Source organism: Agelaius phoeniceus, chromosome 19 (assembly GCF_051311805.1).
Source record: "Agelaius phoeniceus isolate bAgePho1 chromosome 19, bAgePho1.hap1, whole genome shotgun sequence".
Lineage (NCBI taxonomy): Eukaryota > Metazoa > Chordata > Aves > Passeriformes > Icteridae > Agelaius > Agelaius phoeniceus.
Window position 1 is genome coordinate 5007432 of NC_135283.1, and position 20071 is coordinate 5027502.

General features: G+C 45.4%; 1 protein-coding gene across 7 annotated transcripts in view; it reads right to left on the reverse strand.

Annotated features, from left to right (window-relative positions):
* UNK (unk zinc finger) overlaps positions 1 to 18363 on the reverse strand; it is a 45056-nt gene extending 26693 nt beyond the window's left edge. For 3 of the 7 annotated variants that reach the window (XM_077188343.1, XM_077188341.1, XM_077188340.1), the window contains exon 1: positions 18137 to 18362. In XM_077188343.1, coding sequence (XP_077044458.1) covers positions 18137 to 18234 — 98 coding nt within the window. In that variant the 5' untranslated portion in view covers positions 18235 to 18362. Of the gene's footprint in view, positions 1 to 18136 lie in introns of all 7 variants that reach the window. The other 4 variants (XM_054645307.2, XM_054645308.2, XM_054645306.2 and 1 more) reach the window with 2 other exon arrangements.
* Between the last annotated feature and the right edge of the window lie 1708 nt (positions 18364 to 20071).

Here is a 20071-nt window from a genome sequence, read left to right on the forward strand (position 1 = left end):
TGAGATCCAGCCACCCACAGGGAGGTGTCTGCTGTCCTGCCCACACCCTCCCGCTCCCCTCCCAGGATGGAGGCTGGAGCTGCCCGTGTTTGTCATGGCAAGATATCCATTACACACAGGGATGTAACGAGAGCTGAAATCGCTTTCTGTCGGGTCGTTTTGAAGAGGCTTTTCATCAGCTTAGGAAACATTTGTGAGAAAATAGAACTCTTAAGTACCTTTCTATCCCTTTTAAATCTGTGACCTATCTGGGCAAAAAGGGGTTTCCTTCCTACATGCTCAGTTTAAAAAAAAAAACACAGAAAAAAACCCCAGATAAAATACACTTCTTTGAGCCACATTTAAAGTTTCAAGTCACTGAGAAATAAAGATTTTTAAAATTTTTAAAAGATTTTTAAAATACTCTTTCATGCCTTATCCTCCTGCTTTAGCCCTGCTTTGCCAGTACACAGTCAATTACAAAATAAAAATTAACCAATTTCTCTCTTGCAGTCATATTAATTCAGATCTCAGTCTTGCAGAGTGGGATAACTATCCTCAAACTCCCACATGTTTATGTTGCTTTAATTTTAATATGTAATTCCCTGAAAGTACATGGCTTCTTTTATCCCGAGAACTAAAGAAGTCACAAGCTTTTATTTGTGACACTAATAACAGTCTCTAAACCCAGATTGTAGAGGATTACAAAATGGTTTAGATCAACATAATGATCTGACTGTGATCTCTGTGTAGGTGCTTACAAAATCCACGCTGCTGAAACCCACGGGCTGCCCTGTATTTACAGGGAACATCCAAACAGCTCCAGCAGCTCAGACCCGAATCCCACCGAGTTCAGTCTCAGAGGCACATCCAGGAACAAGGCAGAAAACCTGGAGCATTCTGGTCTCTTATGTTATGAGGTCAGTGTAAACAGCAAGGACCAAGTTTTGTAGGTCAAAAAAAAAAAATACAACTATTCTGCTGGAAGCAACAGGGTGATATAACAGCAGATTCGGACTGATTTTAAACTGCGTATGTACTCCAAGGCAACAAAAAGGAGCGTAGGAATTCATTCCCATGTCAGACAGTCTTTATCTCCTGTTTCTAAATAAATGGAAAGATGTCTGATGCCCAAAGATGCATTTACAGATAATATCACAGCACTAGGCTCCTTCTGAAAGCAACATCTGTAAATAAAGCCCCCTTTCCTCTTTACCCCAGCTGAGGAGAAAGCCTCAGGAAAATGCACAGATTCAACCAAAGTGGTTTTATTTGTTTGCTATGAAGAGACAGTATCAGTGGCAAGAGCTTCCCTACATTGGATTTTGCAAGCATGAAAGGATAAAAGCTCTTCCTCTTCTTCAGCCTCTAAATACGTGAGATTTGCAGGTTCCACTGCCTGGGATCTGTGAATGCCCGGGGCTGGAAGCCTCCACGGCCGGCTGTAAGCCCTTCTCTACCCAAGCCCATCTGTCCCCAGCAATCCAGAGTGGCTGGAACAGTATCTGCACTGGGGCCCAAGGCTTAACAGCAGAAAACCAGAGCCAGCTGCAGAACCAGGTCTGCTTGGCACAGGTGAGGGCCAACAACACCACTCTGTTCCTTTTCCCATCTGAAAATCCAGCTCTGTTCAAACAGAGATCGCTACTTGAGCCACATCAGCAATTAATCTGCAAACTGAAAGCTGTGGTAAATTCATCCATTCTCAAAAAGCTTTCTAAATTGTTGGAACAAGTACTTGTAGAAGGTGGAATTCCACAGATTATCTTATCAGAGCACTAGGAAGACTTGGAACAAAAGTGACTGTAACAACATTTTGGTTAGAAAGTGAATTAAGTAACCTTCATCAGGACGATGCTGTTCACAGATGATACAGTCACCACTCAGTCGTTTCCACTCGCTCACCTCCACGTACACCTTAGAGATTTGTGTGACTCCCATTTTACACACGGACAAACAACACAGCTGGCTAGAAGCCCCAGGCAGTATCACACAGCAACCAGAATCCCAGACACAAACCAAGAGCATTTTAACTCCTCCATCCTCACCCCGTTCAAGAACAGCATCCTGAACCTCCTACTGCTCTGGAAACTGAAGGGAGATACCAGGCTTACACAACCTGGGTATGGAGCCCAGCACTCCACACTTGTGATAGGCCCAAATGAAACAATTAAAAATCTGAGAGTTTAACAGCCCCACAATCAGCTGAGCTGAAGCTGCTTCCCTTCAGCAGGGAAGTTTAAAAACGTACACACTAACTAGGGATTTCAGTCTCTAGTGTCTCAATTGTTGCTGAAGAGTATTTGAAAATTAATTGCATTTCATGATTGGCTAAACTCCCTGGAGAAACATTTATTGTAATGTTAATGAGAGATAATTACATAAGTAAATGGTTCACCTGAAAAGTGTTTAACACCTAACTTGCTTCATCAGAAAGTCGTTCTTTAATGGTCTCTATTAAATAAATGATGTCTCACTCTTAATTTCAAAGCAAGCCCTGCAAACAGATACCACTGGGCATTAACTGTGCACAGTCACCTCTGCAACAGACCCAAGTGAGGGAAGGAGAGTTGTCACATTAACTCAGTCATTTCAAGCCTTTCAATCACTGCTTTGGGTTTTTCTTTTTTCCAAGCCACTACAACGTTTTAAATCACCCTCCTCCACAATAGCCTGAATGGTAAATTGCCTTACAGCCCTTTATTTTCTTGATCCATGAAGTGAGTTTTGGCTCCTCTGGGAGAACACAGACCACTCAACCAGCCACTTAGTATTAAAATATATAAAAGGCCTCTAAACCACGTGTGTTTTGGGAACACAGAGAGGATACAGAGCCTGCACCACCACAATGTGATGTCTCACAAATCAGAAAGCCATTAATATTTCAGGAGCCTCTTTGCAAAGGCTCTAAACAAAACACAGAGAATAATGTCATGACAGATCCTTCTGGTGTCAATGGTCTCCGTATTTTTTTTTTACAGAAGAGCTGAAAAAGGGAATTTCAGAAGAACCCTCAAAGCTGAAAACATGTTGATAACTGGTACACATTTCATAGCATGTCAGCCAAACTGTGTCTGTACAGGAACAGGAAATCCAGCAACGATAACTTGCATTTCTCAACTCCTCTTAGGAAACCCTACAGCCCAGCCGTCACTTGAGGGGCAGAAGAATTATTACCCCTATTTCATACTGGAGCTACTTCTATATTTCTTTATACTTCTATACTTATACTTACTTTATACTTCTATATTTCTTTTTCTAAAAAAAAGTAGGTATTCGTTGTATTTTCATACTCATGTAATTTTTAAAAAGTGGAAAGCACATAGCACTGTCTTCTGATACAACATTAACATCAACAGCAACACCCAGATTCCTGGAGGAAATGTTACCATTTATGAGCCCTAGTAAACAAAGATGAATGCAATTCTAAACAAATAGGACAAGACTGGCCAGAACAATGCAGATCAAAGTCCCCAGGCTGAGCTGAACTTGCTGTCAAACAGGACGGACGCTGCTGGAAATGAAAGTTTTTTTCCCTAGGAGGACAAGAAGAGGTTCTTGGAGTAGTTTTAGGAACTCCCAGAGACCAACAGGTGCAGCAAAGCATTAGAAAACCTCAATGCTACTCTGCTGAAATTCCACTTCCTCTGGGATGAGGGAAGGGGCAGTGATTATTCTGCAATTATTTACACTAGAGGGGAGGTGCTCACTGTCTTTAATTGCCAGTAGCAGCTTGAGTCTCCAGGGCAGGGTAGCAAGTGTTTACCTCTGCAGCTTGGAATTGCAGGAGTTCCCCCTCTGCCCTGGAGGAATGGAGCAGCAACCTGCTCTGGGAGCTGCAGGGAAAAAGATGGGTGCAGTGGGGGAAGAAGAAAAAAAAATCAAACCTAGAAAAAAGAAAAAAAAACCCAAAAAACAAAACAAAGAGAGAACCCAACAAGAATTTTTAACCTAGAACTTTCATTTTCATCCTCCACAATTGCAGCCATGTCCTGGTCCCCTCCTTGCCACCTGGTGCAGAGATCTCCTGCTTTTCTGCAGCTTTTCTGGTTGACACTGGTGTGCTCAAGCAGAGAGCATTCCTGCACCCATCCTGCTTCCAGGGCTGCAGCTTCCTGTCAAACTTGACCCAAGTCACACATCCAGTGGAGTGAGCTCAATTCAGGAAAATGTGCTGGTAATGCACAGCTGAGCTCCAAATTCCTCATAAAAGCCTTAACCCAAAGCTCCCAGAAATCACTGGAAGATGCACACTGATGCCAAGACAGCCTCTGCTTTCTAACAGAGGGATCAGAAAGCCCAGGGAGAGAAACAATACCAAGGAGCAAGGAAATGAAAAGATTAAAACCAACTCCTCAAAACTCTTGTGGCTTCTGTGATGCAAAGCCAGGCTCTGCTTTTCTTCCAACACCCCTCACACTGTTTGAGATCTTTATGGAGGTCCCAAGACGAGCTGCTCTCCTTTGCAGCCCTTCTTGCTCTTCCAGGTCACCCCCCTTTCTGCCAAAATTCCTCCCAAAGAGAGGCTCACAAACAGCACCTGAACCTTCTGCAGCAGAATGACAGCAGAGAGAAAACCATGAGGCAATATAGCATTATAGTCTGGCTAATGCAGCCTAGGACACAGTCTGCAATGCAGGCAGCAGTGAGATCTAACACCACCATCACCTCCATTCCACACACGGGTGGGGGTGTGTTTACACCCCTGAAACTGCTCTGGCACTGGGGAAAGGCTCTGCTGAGAGGCTGTGGCAGCACTGCTGGTCTGTGTCACACCAGTGGAAACCTGGAGCAGCTTTTACAGCAGGTAAAAGGGCTCAGGGCACAGCCACTGGTGCTGGCTGAGCTCCCAGAGCTGCTCCTGGGGCACAGCAAACCCAGAGAGGGCAGCCCAGAACTGGGCTGCTCCCAAAGTCCAGCTTGCTGTGGGCTCTTCACTTTGTTATTAGCATTAATATTAGAAATTATTAGTTCAGGGCTGTATAGAGATTCTCAGCCACTTGTCCAGAAGAGCCCCCAGAGGCAAATCTAATAAGAAATCTACAAATTAATTTTTAGGTTGTGTGTTTTGTCTTGGATTTTGGTTTAGGGTTTTTTTTTTCCCTGTTTTGTTCTGGTTTTTTCTTCAAACAAAGTCTTACACTCCTGATAAGATTTCAGATATCAGGGAGAAAATGCTCTTCTGCCATTACCACTTATTTTAGTCATGTGTGCCTTCTCTCAAAGTATTGCACTGGCAAAAATGCCATTTCACTGGCACAAAAGTACATGGCAATGCTGGGGACATTTGTTGGCATTTTTCTATCAGTCATGTCCTGCTGTTTCAGACAGGACTGCATGAGGCCATGGACCTCTCTGTAAAGTCTCAGGTGGTCCCAGTTCATATCCTTCCTGAAAAATGCAGACTGAGAGGTCACTGCTCTCAGCTGCTCATCACCTTTCCTCCTCTAGAAGCTCAGAGTGGCACCGATCTGTCCAGACAGCAGGATGGAGAAAGTTTTCCCAATTCAGGTTAGGAAAGGTATTTTTAAAAAAAACCCAAAACCAAACACCCCCAAACATATATATTTATATATATATATATATATATATATATATATATATATATATATATCTCCCAGCAGCTTCACTTAAAAATTTAAATTAGTGGTTTAAGCTAACAGAGATAAAATTATCTGAAGCAAACCAGGGTGTGCTTATCCAACAGACTGTCTGCTCAGTAGACAGCATTGCAAAACCCAGGAGAAAATATCTAACTATAGATACTGATATTTCTAATTCAATAATGTTATCTTTTGGGATTATTTTCAAAACTGCTATTTTCTTCTTAAGCTCAGAGAGCCACCCCAACACAAGAGGAAAAGAGCTGTCCATATTAAATCAGCTCTCTAAATTCATTTCACCCTCATAAAATTTTATTGCAAAAGATGATATCAGACACACTTTAAGTAAGAAACTCATGACTCAATTATTTTCTTTTACTGAACTGTGGTATTCCAATTGAAATGAGTCAGTGGTGCATGACAGAATCTACTTATTCCAACAGGATACTCAATAAAAATCCTACTAATACACCTTTCATTTAACATATTACTGATAGAGAACACCCATGATATGCAGCTCTGACATTGCTCAAGAGGTTTTGCTCTTGGGGCAAGGGAGATGTTTCAGAATAAGCGAGATAAAAACATGGAGTTAAAGAATAGGATTGTTCAAAAATAATTCGGAGAGTTCTATACCAGTACTCACACAATGTCTTAGGAAGTTTCAATGCAAAGCTTCCTGACAGGGAGCAGAGTCTTCAACTCCCAAGATTTCTTGGAATTTGGGAGGAAAGATGTGAAACAATCTGACTTCATGGGAGTTGTAGTTCCTTGTTCCCAGGGGTGGCACAAGTCAAGCAAACCCCTGAACCAGTAGCTGCAGACCTCCAGCAGCCTGGCTTACAGCTCTGCAATGTTTAGTGTCCTTCTAGTAAGAGCAGAAGTTAAGACAAGTCTGTTTCAATAAATATTTTTTACTGACTGGCAGATGTAATTTAATATTGAAACAGAGCCTCACATGAGTCACTGTTGAATATGAAACAATAACAAACACTTTTAGCAGCAATCTTCAAAATTTCAATCATAATTCCAAGAATAATTCTCATCAAGTTCTACTAGGAATCTGTGTCAAGGTATGGTCTGGGTTGAAAGAGACCTTAAAGATCATCTATTTCCAACCTCTTGCATGGGCAGGGATGCTCACCTACTAGATGAGGTCTATCAGCTACTGTGGCTCACCAACATTGGATATTTCCCCTTTTACCACATTTAATAGTATTTAGAAAAATAACATCATAGACCTGACCAAGCCCTCACACTTCACACACCAAGCTTTTTGCATACACCACGCACACCTGGCACAAAAGGCAAACATCTCTCTCAGGACATCTCCAGAACCATCAGTCCATCTGCCTCTCCACACCCACAGCAGCCAGGTGCACTTCTGTAAACCTTGAAAAGATTAGAAAGCATTTAAATCTCAAAGAAAAATATATGGATCACTTTATAAAAACAAAAGGCTGACTGTGAATGTAGGGAAGGAGAAAAGGATGAGGAAAAAGTTTCAGTAAGCTCAGATCTGTCAAGAAGATAGACTTCACATGCCTCAGTGTTTTCTTTATCACCCAAATAAATTGAACCATCAACTGGAAAAAGGTCACACACAGACAGCAGTGTGTGATTTTAAAGCTGTTAGATTTCCCCTCCTCCATTAGAGCTTGACAACAATGTCAGTCTAAGGGCAAATAAAGAAAGTGAGAGTTGGAGAGACTTATTACAGATGCATGGAGTTGGGTTTGTTTGGTTGTGGAAGTTTTTTTGTTTTAAGACTTCTTACAACTCACTGTGTACCTCAGTGGTCAAAATGACAACTGCTCACATCTATAACCCATTGCTCCCCCAGTTTTTGTTGTAGAAATAGGTAGGCACCACTCAACTCTTCCATTTTCTCAGCATCTCAATGATTTAGCAAACAAAGTTGAGCTGGGTGCTTCCAAATGGAAAAGCAGAGCGTACTGCAGAAGGTAAAATACAAACTGCCAGACTACAGGAAACTGAGGATAACACACCAAAATGCACACAGTCACATCCAACAGTAACCTGATCCCTGCTGGAGCTCCATTTCTGGATTTCAAAGGAGAACAGAGGCTGGACAAGAACACAGTGAATTTATTTCAGCCGCGATGAATGAATTCTGTATCACCAATGCTTCATAGATAACTGAGTGACTGCAAAAGTTCAGGCTAAAAATAACATGTGTTGGCAACTATCAGAAACCATCAGGATGTTTTTCAATTAGAAGGAAAAAGTCAGACAAACAGTTGTGCCTTGTCTACACTGAAAAATGAAGGGAAAACAGAGAAGTGTGGTGCAGGCCCATCATGGGAAGACAGATTTGCACCAACTTCAGGCAAAACATTGTTCAGTTTCCAGTTATAGCAAAAATGGCTTTGTTTGGAGAGAAATGCCACACTGCAGCAGAGAAGCTCATCAACACTGTCCTGATGAGGAACAAAAATCAAGGCTTTCAAGCCAGAGCTCACTTGATAAAACCCACATTTATCACATTTGTGAGCAGCCAAGACATGAGCTCCACGAGTCACAACTGCGTTCCTGCCCTGGGTGTTGGGGAAGAGCTCCTTGCTGAGACTTTCTGGAAGCTGTGCATCCCTTTGCTTGGCACCCCTTGAGTTGTGTCACTCAAAATCTGACAAATAAAGCAATTTGAGTCATTTTTTGATGGTGTACTGTCTTTAAAAAGCAGGCACTTGTTGCATCAGCAGACCATGAAATGTATATAACCAAGTCATACCAATCAAATCCATTTCAAACACAAGTATTTGTTTACACAGAGCTTTCACCTTTTTAATTAAAATAACCCAAGCACTGGCAAAGGCAAACACTTAATGGCACTCCATTTCAGATGCATTTCCTTAAAAGCCATTCACCAAGATCCAGAATTCTGCATAAAGCCTTGAACTTACATTTACATTTCCTTGAGTTAGTTATCCTTTTTTTCCCAAATTACTTGGCAATGAATATGTATTAGACATGACCTCGAAATTAACTCAATATTTAGGCAGTTGATGCAATGTTTTAAACACACAGCCCATTTTTCCAAGTTTAAATGACATATTTGCAATTTGACACCGTTAGTTTATGTAAACTGTGCCTAAAGCACACTTTGCTGTTTTCAAACATGGAACACCCCGATTGAAACAACCCTCATCCTTCTCTGGGTTGGTTTTTGCTCCACAAATATTTAGTTGTCATTAAGCCTTCCCTACAGCACCTGTGTAAGTGCTGAGTCTATGAAAACAGGATCATATGGAAATAATTATTTTTCAGTAACGTGGGCCGAGCCTGTTGCAGGGCAAACACTGGAGCTCACTGCATCCAGACAGCTGCACACTGCTGAGGGTCTGTACCTGCTTCAGTTGTCAGCACAATGTAGCAACATATGCTTAAATATGAGCAGTTAAATATTCTACTACTAATTACTTCACAAAAAACATCCATCCCCAGACTTATCTATTATGGTCATTTATTCAGCTTATAGCCAGGTAAATTTTCTCTCTTATATTAACTCATATATTAACTTACATTATCCCATCTCTTATGGATGGGATGGATGATGCCTCTTTATCCCAGTGTTAGTGTTTGTAGCCTCAGGAAGGTGGGGGTAACACACACCAGGTTTGGCACAACAAATTAAAGTCTGAATAACACCCTGATGTCCTGTGCTGTAAAAATTAAAGTTCCAGTTTCCAGCAAAGGTTTTTTCTATACTGCACTTCTCTCACCACCAATTCAAGCACTAACAAAGCCTACCCAGGGCTTACAACTGTAGAAACACCAGGGAAGGCTGGGAACAGGGCTGGGCTGTTTGAAAACTTGTGTTACTCACTCTGCTAGTTCCCTAAAACAAAACATCCCACATGCAAGAATTCATAATGGGCAATTCAGAAAAATATTATTTCCATACAAGCTATTCCACAGCTCAGGCTCTCAGCTGCAGATTGTTATGAGCATCTTTAGCCAGCTAAGCCTCAACATTTTGTCTGTGTTTGGAAACAGAGCACAGTAGCCTTCCCTCTCCTGGCCACGCCAAGACCCCCATGAATTTAACACACAGCTCACAGATCAGCTGCAGCCCCACACTCACAAGTTTTAAGACAGAACATGAGCTATTTGAAGGGCTGTATTTACACAGGACCAAAACCAGACAACCAAAGCTCCACATGACATGACAGCTCTATAGTGCTCTCACCCAGCCCAATCTCCACTGGAAATTAAATGGCATCTGCTTCTTCTCAGGTTAAACACCAACCAGATTTCCAGCAGCCTCTTTGGAAAGGCTTTCATTTGTGAACAGACATTTTCTGCTGTGAGTTTGAAACAAAACACAGTGATTATCTAACAAGCATGAACCTGCATGCATACCCATGTGCCAGCACAGAGATAAAAGCCAACCCTGGTTGATTTTGAAGAATCAATGTCAACCATTCAATCAATTTTCTTTTCTGCTCAGCACTCAAATCAGACTTCATCTGTGCCTGCTGTGGCCCAGTGGACTGGATTCCAACCCTCCACACAGAAGGCACAGCTCTGAATAAATGTCCTGCACACTCTGGTGTCCAACGAGGCTCCACTGCATGCTGACACCACCTCTCCTCCAAGGGGAAAGCAGGCAAACCCCAGGCTTTGCCACAGCCTATCACTTCCCACTTGGGCTAATCAATGCACTGATAAATCTGGTGGCACTCTCATGATATTTTAAACGTGCAAACAATATTTTTTTTTTGTTGCTGTAAAGCTGCACAGTTGTCCTCAGGCATCTGCTGTTTGCATTTCTGCTATGACAGTAACAGTCAAGTGCCATCAATGAAAACTCATGGGCTATTGAAAACTTTAGAGGAGAAAAAAAAAATCACCTCAGAGCATACTGGGCGTGGACTGACAGCTTCTTTTTGAGCTGCGGTGACATGCTGAAGACAAAGGATAACAAATAATACTGACTTGAATTCTTTTTTTACAGATAATCATAGAATAGTGACTTTAATTCTTTAACAGTGACTTTAATTTTTTTTCAGATATTCATATTTTCAGCCATTCCATTCATTGAATGGCCTGAGTTGGAAAAGACCTTTGCAATCACCCAGTCCCAACCCCCAAGTTCTGGTTCCAAGTTCATCCAGAATAGTTTCAAAAAACTAATTCCCCTTTCATATGGCCATGGCTGCATATTAATCAAATCAAATTTTAGGCATACAATAATAAAAAGACATCCCACCTTAATTTCTTAGCTGCGCTTAACAGTACCATCAGTCTTAGGAAGGCAGTATATGCTCTGCTGAAATGGATTGGCCATTTTGACCAACAGACAGAGATGGTAGGAGATTTTTTTTGTTTGACCACAAATTCAGTGCAAGTTTCTTCTCTACCACTGTTCTGACAACTTCATTCAATTAAATGTCTCTGACTTCTAATAAGATATAAGAATCAGGCCAGTATTGAGCATTTCAGTGATCTGGCTCTTTTATTGCCATCACTGCACTTCAGTGCTTAAAATATTTATTTCAAATAAAACATAGAACTTTCCTTGTTGTAACAATCACCTCCTCAACCTGAATGAATACTACAGCAGGGTGAGGGTCTGTGAGTCAGAAGCTGCACCAGAACTAAAGGAAAGAAGGAATTGTTGGTATTCATTGCAAGGGAACATTCATTCCAACTGATATTTCAAATGTCAAGCTGGTATTAACTGCATCAAGCACTGATCAAAATACACAAGACAAGAGGTTGCTGAGTAAATCATCACAAGCATCTAAATTGGCTGTCATCACTAGGAGGAGTTTGGGAAGGTACAAGCCTTCAGCATCTCCCTGTGCACCCTTCTGCTGAGGCTCCTTATATTTGATGCCCTGATATAAAAGACAAACTCTCTCTCAATAAATTAGAGGGGACAAATGTAGCTAAGAAATAGCACTTGCTCCACAGCCTGCTGGCACGTGACCACCCATTAATTTAGGACACTGGGGGGGAATTGCTGGCTGGCTCTGTGCACACACAGCTTTCAGCAACAGCTCTGTACCTGATTTGCTGAACGTTACAGAAAGTTTATAGAGTACATAAATTCTTTATAAGATAGAAAGTGCTGTGATTTACTCCCTCTTATCATTCACAATTTCACCAAAATCCAGTTTAAAGTGGAAACTGATACAATATTAAAAATCAATGACGATTAGACCCCAAAAAAAATCTTAGCTAGAGTAATGTAGGTGACTCCTGGGCAAAGGGACCAGGTAACCTCTCACCATCTCTTTCAGCCTATTTCTGCTGCTTTCAAAAAGATTTATGAAGTTTTTAAAAGCAGAAAGTTAATGGAAGGAACAAAAACCTCTCCTCAGCATCCTCTGAAAGTGAACACAGCTCTTCATGTCCTGACAAGCAGGTTTCCACGAGCCTCAACACAGCAATTAAAGATATTATTGCCTTTTTATTTTGCTCCTCTCTCGGAAATAACAGCTCCTTTACCAGGGACCACAGAAGGGCTGTGTCCCTGCCCAGGCTCAGCTGGGTGCATTAACACAGTCCTCAGTGACAGCTCATGCTAATATGCCACACAACAAGTGTGATTAACTGATGTCCTGACACATTCCCTCCTGCCATGCTGTCACAGGGGCAGGGACACACAGCAAGCAGCCAGGCAGGGATGCTGGAAGGCACTGCAAGAAGATTTTCCTGAGAGCACTGATCAGATCCTTTGGAATAAGAAGGATCAGTGTTTCAGCTGCTCCTGGAAGATAGTAAAACCTTCTTCTGGAAGAAGAATAGCTCTAGAGACAATAAAATGTTGGAATTCCAACAGAATGCTGCTTAAAATAAAGTCACATGATGTAAAAAATACTAGACAATACATAAACTTACAAAATGAGAAAACCTTATATAATAGGAAACTCCAAGCTCTGAGGTTCTCAGGATCATAGAATAAATGGAACTGGGAGGGACCCACAGAATCAGCAAGTTCTTGACTTTATAGAACAATTATTAACCTTAATACTGCCTCCCATGCCACAAAAAACTATCCTATATGCTAATGTAAGCAACAGATAATCATCAACATAACACTTTTTATTACATTAAAAATTAAAGAATCATCTTCCACTTTGAAACAATTCTGCACCACTGAACCCCTCTCCTCTTTCACAGAGTTTTGGGTTTTTGAAACACCAAACCTTGCCAGACCAAAACTAATTCTGAGAACATCACAGCAGTACACAAAGGTTTCTGCTTGGCAAAATATTGATATGACACCTCTAGAGCTGTTATCCATATGTGAATTCCCTGTCAGACTGATATCCAGAAGTACTCAAGAAGTGGGAATGCAGCAGGCAAAGCACAGGTCCAGCCCCACTTCAGCAGGAGGGAAAAACTCTTTTTTGCCCCAACACATTTGGGGCACAGATTGGGCCCAAATGCCCCTTGCCAGCCCCTCTCTCAAGCTGGAGCCTTTCAACACTCAGCCTTTGAAGAACCATAAAATCTAAAATGTTATTTTCAGCACATGTGTTTGGTGGTGAGAGCATACTGTGAAGGCAGCTCTTCCTGTTCACACTCCAGCACTTTATATTTCCAACTTCCTGTAACTATTCACACTTCCTAATAACAGCTGGCAGTGGACGTGCATTCAGTGAAATTCACACAGACTCAAAAAATACCAATAATAATAATAATAACAAGTTGATACTTTCCTGATAAGATGACATTTACAGGTAATGATGTAGTGGACCACTGGTAAGTCCCAGGTTTAAAAGTATTGACTCACTCTGTGCTTTCCTAAGGGTATTACCTTACACTGTATAAAATACAATAATAACATGATCTATTCCACATCTTCTGTGCTTTATTACCAAACCTGAAACCTAAAAACACCTGGGCTTCTTTTTGTTATTTTTGTTTTCTGGGTTATTTGGGTATTTTTTTTCCTTTGCTTAATTTTGTGTTTTGTTTTGTTGAGGTGGGTTTTTTTGGGGGGTTTTTTTTTGGTTTTTTTGTTTTTTTGCTTAAAAACAGGGCTAGTTTCTATAACTTGTATAAGTCCATATCAGCTTATTGATCTAAGGGTTATCACCAGTAAAACCAAAGCAGAATTAGGGCAGCAGTTTGTTATTTTAAGAGTCCTGATGGTTTAAAAAGAACACAAAAGGTTTCTAAAAACAATTTCCAGAGCCTCAACTCGTGCAGTAGGGTGTGAAGACCACCCAACTCAAGCAGATCAAATGTACAATCTGACAGACCATGCAGGCAAATGTTATGGGACCTAGAAGAGCAAACAGCAACCCTGAAAAATTGTTAGCTACACATCTGGGTTTTGGTTTTCTTCCCACAGACACTCAGTCTGCACCTTTGAGATCAGACATGTCCTGTTTGCTCTGCCAGTGGTAAGACACTGTCCACTGATAAGGAGATAAGGATTACTCTGCTACAACGGATGCTCTGAGGTGCATTTTTGAATTCACATGTTCAATTTTGAGATAAGGCTTAAAATAAGCATACCTATGGTCTTGGTATTTTTACTTCTTCTTCACCCACATTTCCACTGCTGTCCTAATCTGAGTTCCTATTTGAGGCTGAGAAACCACCAGACAAGGCACGATGCAGACACAAGAATGTCTCTGATTTCAGTTATAGCCAAATTATTGCACCAGCTCCATTTTCATCCCCATTTACAATGTCCTTCATTTGAGTCTTCTGGTCTTTCAATGCCTAAATGGCACCAGAATGGTTGCAAGGCAAAGCTTGGGTGAGCAGTAGCCAGCAGTCTCTACACCACAGCCCAGCCATGTGGATGCAGCTCCAGCATTAATACAGGGTATTAATCCTTCAGGAATTTCCCACAGTTCCTCTCCTTGTGCAAAAGGAAAGACAAGTTCTTTGCCTTTGATGCTGCAAAGGCATAATCACAAAGCTTATCTTGATGCACTGCAAAAGAGGACAGGATGTGCTCCCAGGCATCTCACCCAGATCGCAAGTGAGGGTACATGGAATCCTGAAGGTCACTTTCAAGGGTGCTGCTCATATTTAAGATAGGCACACTCAAGAGAAATGTCTTGAGTAGCAATGACTTGGGTTATGCACAATAAATCTGTGTTCCAAAGAGTTTATCACCTGAATCAGAGTATTTTCAATGCTGCTTGTGAGCCTGTGTGCTCTGAATGCTCTGAACTGAAGGGACTCTCTGTTTTTTTATTAAATGGGCTAATTTATCTCTACCTCAAGATTTGCTTTCCTACAGAGTTATTAAACTGTCTGACTTTCAGGTGAATGCACAGTGAACAAAGGGCTGCTCCACTTTCACTTATCTAAATTCTGCCAGATCAATAAACACCCAAGCAGTGGAAACAATCTTTACAATTCACAATTAAGGCATCAAGCCTGACTGAAACCAGCCACGCTGCCAGCAGCCGAGCAGAGGAACCATACCAAAACAAAACCACCCCAGAGCACCCTGTACCTACAGCTTCAGTGACTGAGAGCTCACTTTCAGTTTCTTCCAACTCAAGTCTACCCACATGAGTAGATACACATTAAAGACAGAGGTACCTGCAGAAATAACATGCTAGACAGAGCCGAGAAACGCTGCAAAACCAATCCTCAGCTGAGGCTTGACAGAGCCTACCCAAATGAAATCCACTTCCCATGCAGCCCCTGCAGAGCACATCACCCCAAGCTGATCCCAGCCTCCAGGAACCCCAGGAAGGAGCTGTCTCACTCCTTTGTTCCCAGGAATATGCTGCTCTCAGCCTGCTACGGGAGCTGTGGGATCACAGAAAGCAGCCACACGCAGGAACATCTAATCCAGCAAGCCAGGGAGAGCACAACAGCAGCCACGGAGTATTTTGTTACTCACTCGGGGTTCTACAAATGGAATCCCATCCCCAGACAAGGAGCAGCCCATCCATAATTAAACAGCAAACTTTGGCATCTACCAGGGACTTGTCTCCAGGAATATCCAGCTGCACACCACGACTGCTACCAAAGGACACAAATCAAGGAAGCTCGGCCTCTTCTGCTAACAAACAGTGACAAAGGTGTGAGAGAGCATCACCAGCTCTGCTTTTCCCACATTGTCTTTTGCTGCACATCTAAAGTAAACATAAAGGCTTCCTGACAGAAAGACAGAGGTTCAAAATATCTAAAAAATCTCATGCAACTAACACCAAGAGTTTGGAAATTCACACTAATACAGAAATTGGAACATTTCCTTACAAATACAACCAAAACTTTCTGAGAGATCCCCAGCACCAGATTGCCTGTCCCCAGGGAACAGCAAAGTATGCAGATAATTAAGCTTACTTGAGTTTACAACTTGTAACCTTTGTGTCATTTTATGGAAACAAACTATATTTAAGGGAAAAAAAAAGGAAGAAAATATTTACATTTTGACAACATACAACTTGTTCGCATGAGCCACCACCAAATAAGTTCCCATATGTTATCAGGAGGAGGCTTACAGTCTGATGTGACCCAGTGTACACATCCTAGACTTCCAAAGGATGGCTCACATCCCACTGTCAGCACTCAGCAGCCCCCAAACCCGTCTTTCACTTATGGTTATTCAGCTCCTCTGCAACTGTTTTCACTGAAGTATTTATAGCATCCATCTTCAAAACACAAGTTTTGCCCTCTGGAAATAAGCTAATTGCACCACCAGCTTTGTTCCACACTGTCCCATTTCCGTCCTCTTTCCCAATCTCTTCTGCTTCTTGAAGTCTTTCTTCCTCTGTTTTTCCTAATACTTGACATCCTTACTTCCACAATCATGCTCAGCCAAGTTATCACCTTCACCTTCCTCTACCCAGTGTCCTCACCTTCTCTACCTCATCTCCTTGTTTTCCTTCTCCATCACTAGTGTCACTCCACTTCAGGCAGCTCCTGTTCCCTCTTTTTCCCTACAGCAACATTCCCAGCAGACTCTTCCATGCCCATTTCCCCCATAAAACTGTCAGACTTGTAGAGCACACCAGAAGCCACACAGCCTACGAGACTGTGGCTTGCCAGCTCCCTAAAGATCATGACAGGATCTTCACAATGGCAATAAAACCTGGAAGCCCTCACTCTGCCATAGTATTCCTGAAGGAAAGGGGTGGCAGGTAGCCTGTGATCCCAGCTAGGCACACAGGAACATGTCTGTGGATTCCTCAAAGCTCTTTTTATTCCAGGTATCACAGTGCGGATGCAGGGAAGTCCACCACCAACCTTATGAAAATGGAAATTAAAAGCACACAGAGCACACGTCTCACTTTGGGTGGGAGCATCCACACAAGCCAGAGATATGAGTATTTGTAGGGTATTTGTAGGACAACACCCTAAAATGATAAGGGAAACGGCTCAGCACATATATTTTGTTCACAAAGAACAGTTCCGAAGTTTTCTCCTTTAAGGACAGGGAACACATGACCTATTTCCAGCCACATCCATCCATCGCCAGCCCACCTCACAAAGACAATGCTCGCTCCCAATCCGTTATCCCTACTGCACAAGAGGATGGGAATCCCATCCCACAGCCTCCAACTCCAACAACTGACCACAGGCCAACTTCACACAGCTCCAACAGGTTGTGTTTCCCCGGGACAAGGCAGTGAACTGGTATTTTTTGGTTAGGAAAGACACATTCCAGCAACAAGTGTTCCCTGAGGGAGTGTCTGCAGTGATGGACGCGACACACACCAACGGTGTGCCCATACAGCCGGACTGCACCCACACAGGGCCAGCAAAAGCAGGGACAGAGCAAACACTCGTCCAGATTTCAATGTAAACCTTCCAAGGGGGATATTCCACACACCTGTGTCACTCCCAAAGACACCGGCCCTGAGAGGGACCCGCTCCATCACCAACCACCAAAGCTGCGACCCTGGGCACCTCCTGTCACCTCACACCTCCCTCCAAAGGTGCCAAGGAACGCCCGAGACCCCTCAGGGGATGGAGGACAGCAGTGACAGCCCTGGGTGACAGCTCACCAAACCCTCAGCCCCTCAAAGCACCACGAGGTGACCCCCGGAGGAACGGACCCCACCGAGGGCGGGGGGCAGAGCTGGGGACCCAGGGTCCCCTCACATCCCGTGGGACAGAGGCCCAGCCTCGGGCCGGGGTGTCACCGCAGGGCCCGGCGCTCCACCAACACTGCGGGGAGGGACCGGGGCTGTCACTCGCGGGTCCCCTCACCCGCCGCGGAACGGATCGGGGCTGTCACATCCTGGGGGATGCCCTCACATCCCGGGGGATCGACCCCCACCCCAGGCGGGGGTGTCACCCGAGAGGGAGGGACGGGCGGGCGAGGGGCCGGGGGTGTCAGCCGGGGGTCCGGGGGTCCCCTCTCCCCGGGGGAGGCGCGGCGGCCCCGGTGCATCACGGGCGTTGGGCGGGGGGGTCGCTCATCCCCCGCCCCTCCCTCCCGCCCCGCCGCCCCCGGCCCGCGCCGGCCGAGGCCGGTTCCAGCCGGTGCCCGCGCGTCCCCCCGCGCGCCCCCGCGCGCGCCGCACGCTGACGTCAGGCGCGTGTTGGCGCGCGGGCGGGCGGGCGGCGGCGGGGAAGCTCCCGGCTCTACGTACGTGTAGTGCTGCGGCTTCTCGGGCTGCGCCTGCAGCGCGCTGGCGGCGCTCGCCGGCCCGGCCGCGGCAGGGCCGCCCGCCACCGGGCCCTTGGACATGCCTCCCGCCTTCCGCCGCCGCCGCCGCCGAGGAGACCTTTATTATTCACTCTGCGCGGTCCGCACGGAGGGCGCCGCGCGCAGGCGCCGCCGCCGCCATTGCCGCCCCGGTGGCGCGCGGAGCGGGGTGGGACTTGTAGTCCCGCCGCGCGCGCGCCGCCCGCCGGCCCGGGACGCGGCGGGCGGTGGCTTCCGGCCGGCGGGACTACAACTCCCAGAGGCGCCCCGCGGCGACGCGGCCTCCGCGCTTCCTGCCGCGCGGGGCGCGACGGGAGGTGTAGTGCGCGGAGCGGTAGGGGCGGCGCGCGGGGGCGCCCCCCGGTGGCGGGGCGGGGCGGGATCGGGGCCGGGAGAGCCCCGAGCGCAGGGAAGGCACCGACCCCTGGGGGGACACGGAGATCATGGGGAACACCGAGCCCCTGAGGGCGAGGAGCGAGTCACAGGATGGCAGCGAGCTCCTGGGGGAGCACCGGAGCCTTTAGGGGACACCGAGCCCGGGCCACACCGCCCCCGGGAGCGGCACAGCCCGCTCGGCCCAGCCCCGACGGGAGCGGGGACGGCCGGTCAGGGGAGCTGGTGAGGGGCCGGGAGTTATTTGTGTCAGGCGGCCTCATTTCCTTCCTCCCCCTCTTCCTCTGCCTCAGGGGCCGCGCGTGGACGCGGGAGCGCGGCCAGAGGTTATTTTAGTGCTGGCAGCGCTCATGGCTCCGCGGCCCTCCCCACCCACGGAACAGCGCCGCGCAGGACGTGCCCGCGAGCAGCGCTGCGGCCCCAGGAGGAGGAGGAGGAGGAGGAGGAGGAAGAGGAGGGGGAGGAAGGCCCAGCGAGCGCATGAAGAACCTACCTGGGAGGAGGTGACACCAATGGCACCTGGCTGCTGGGACATCGGATCACGGGCTCCCCGTCCTCCCCCGGGAGAACCCCCCCCTCCCCAAAGCAACCGTGTCCAAGGAATCGGCCGAATTCCCATGTGGAGCGCTCCCTCTGCCAATTAATTCCTCTCCCAGGGGAGGAAATGATAGGAGTTTCTTTTAATAGGACTTTGATCTCTTGGGCTCTGCTCAGACCCGCTCCTGGCGCTGTGGGAAAGGGCACTCAGCATTTATCGGGCAAACACCTCTTCTACCTCTGCCAGCCCACACGGGCTGAGAAACGTTAATAATAAACTTTAGGCCTGGTCTCTGCAGCTGGTTTGGGGAGGCAAATTACTTTTTAAATTTCTATTTGTACCGATTTAGTATCTACTACACCCTGAGGTGATTTAGTAGCTTATTCCCAGGCATTTATAGGAATAAGTCACAGGATATCAATTACCTTCTTATTCATCTAACCACCTTCTATGGAAAGCTAGAGCTCTGGAATGATGCAGTTCCTGGTGAATGCATGAGCAGGTGTTTCAGTGAGTATCTCCACACACACCTGTACACCCAACCAGAGCCACTGTCAGCCATGAACCTGATGGAAAAGCCACTTAATTATTGAGGAATCACACTGAAAACACCCCCGACCTGCACTTTGTCCAAAGGGATTTGGATGCCACAGGCTCCAGTCCCTCATGGCTGGTGTTTACTCTGCACCCTGGTGCTGACACTGTGTTCCAGCTGTTTCACACCTTGGCACACACCCTGCCAGGCCGTGGGGAAACACTGAGGACACTCCAGCTGATGTGCCCAGGGTGTATTTATTTCACCTCTGCTAACGTGTGCTGGTTTGCCTTCCTTAGCTTCTGTGTGTACACCTGCCCCTCACCCTGTTCCACCCCAGGGGACACCTGGCTTTTCTCCAGGGTTTTGTAGAGCAAAAAAATCTTAAGTATCTCCAAAGTGAGAAGTCTAAG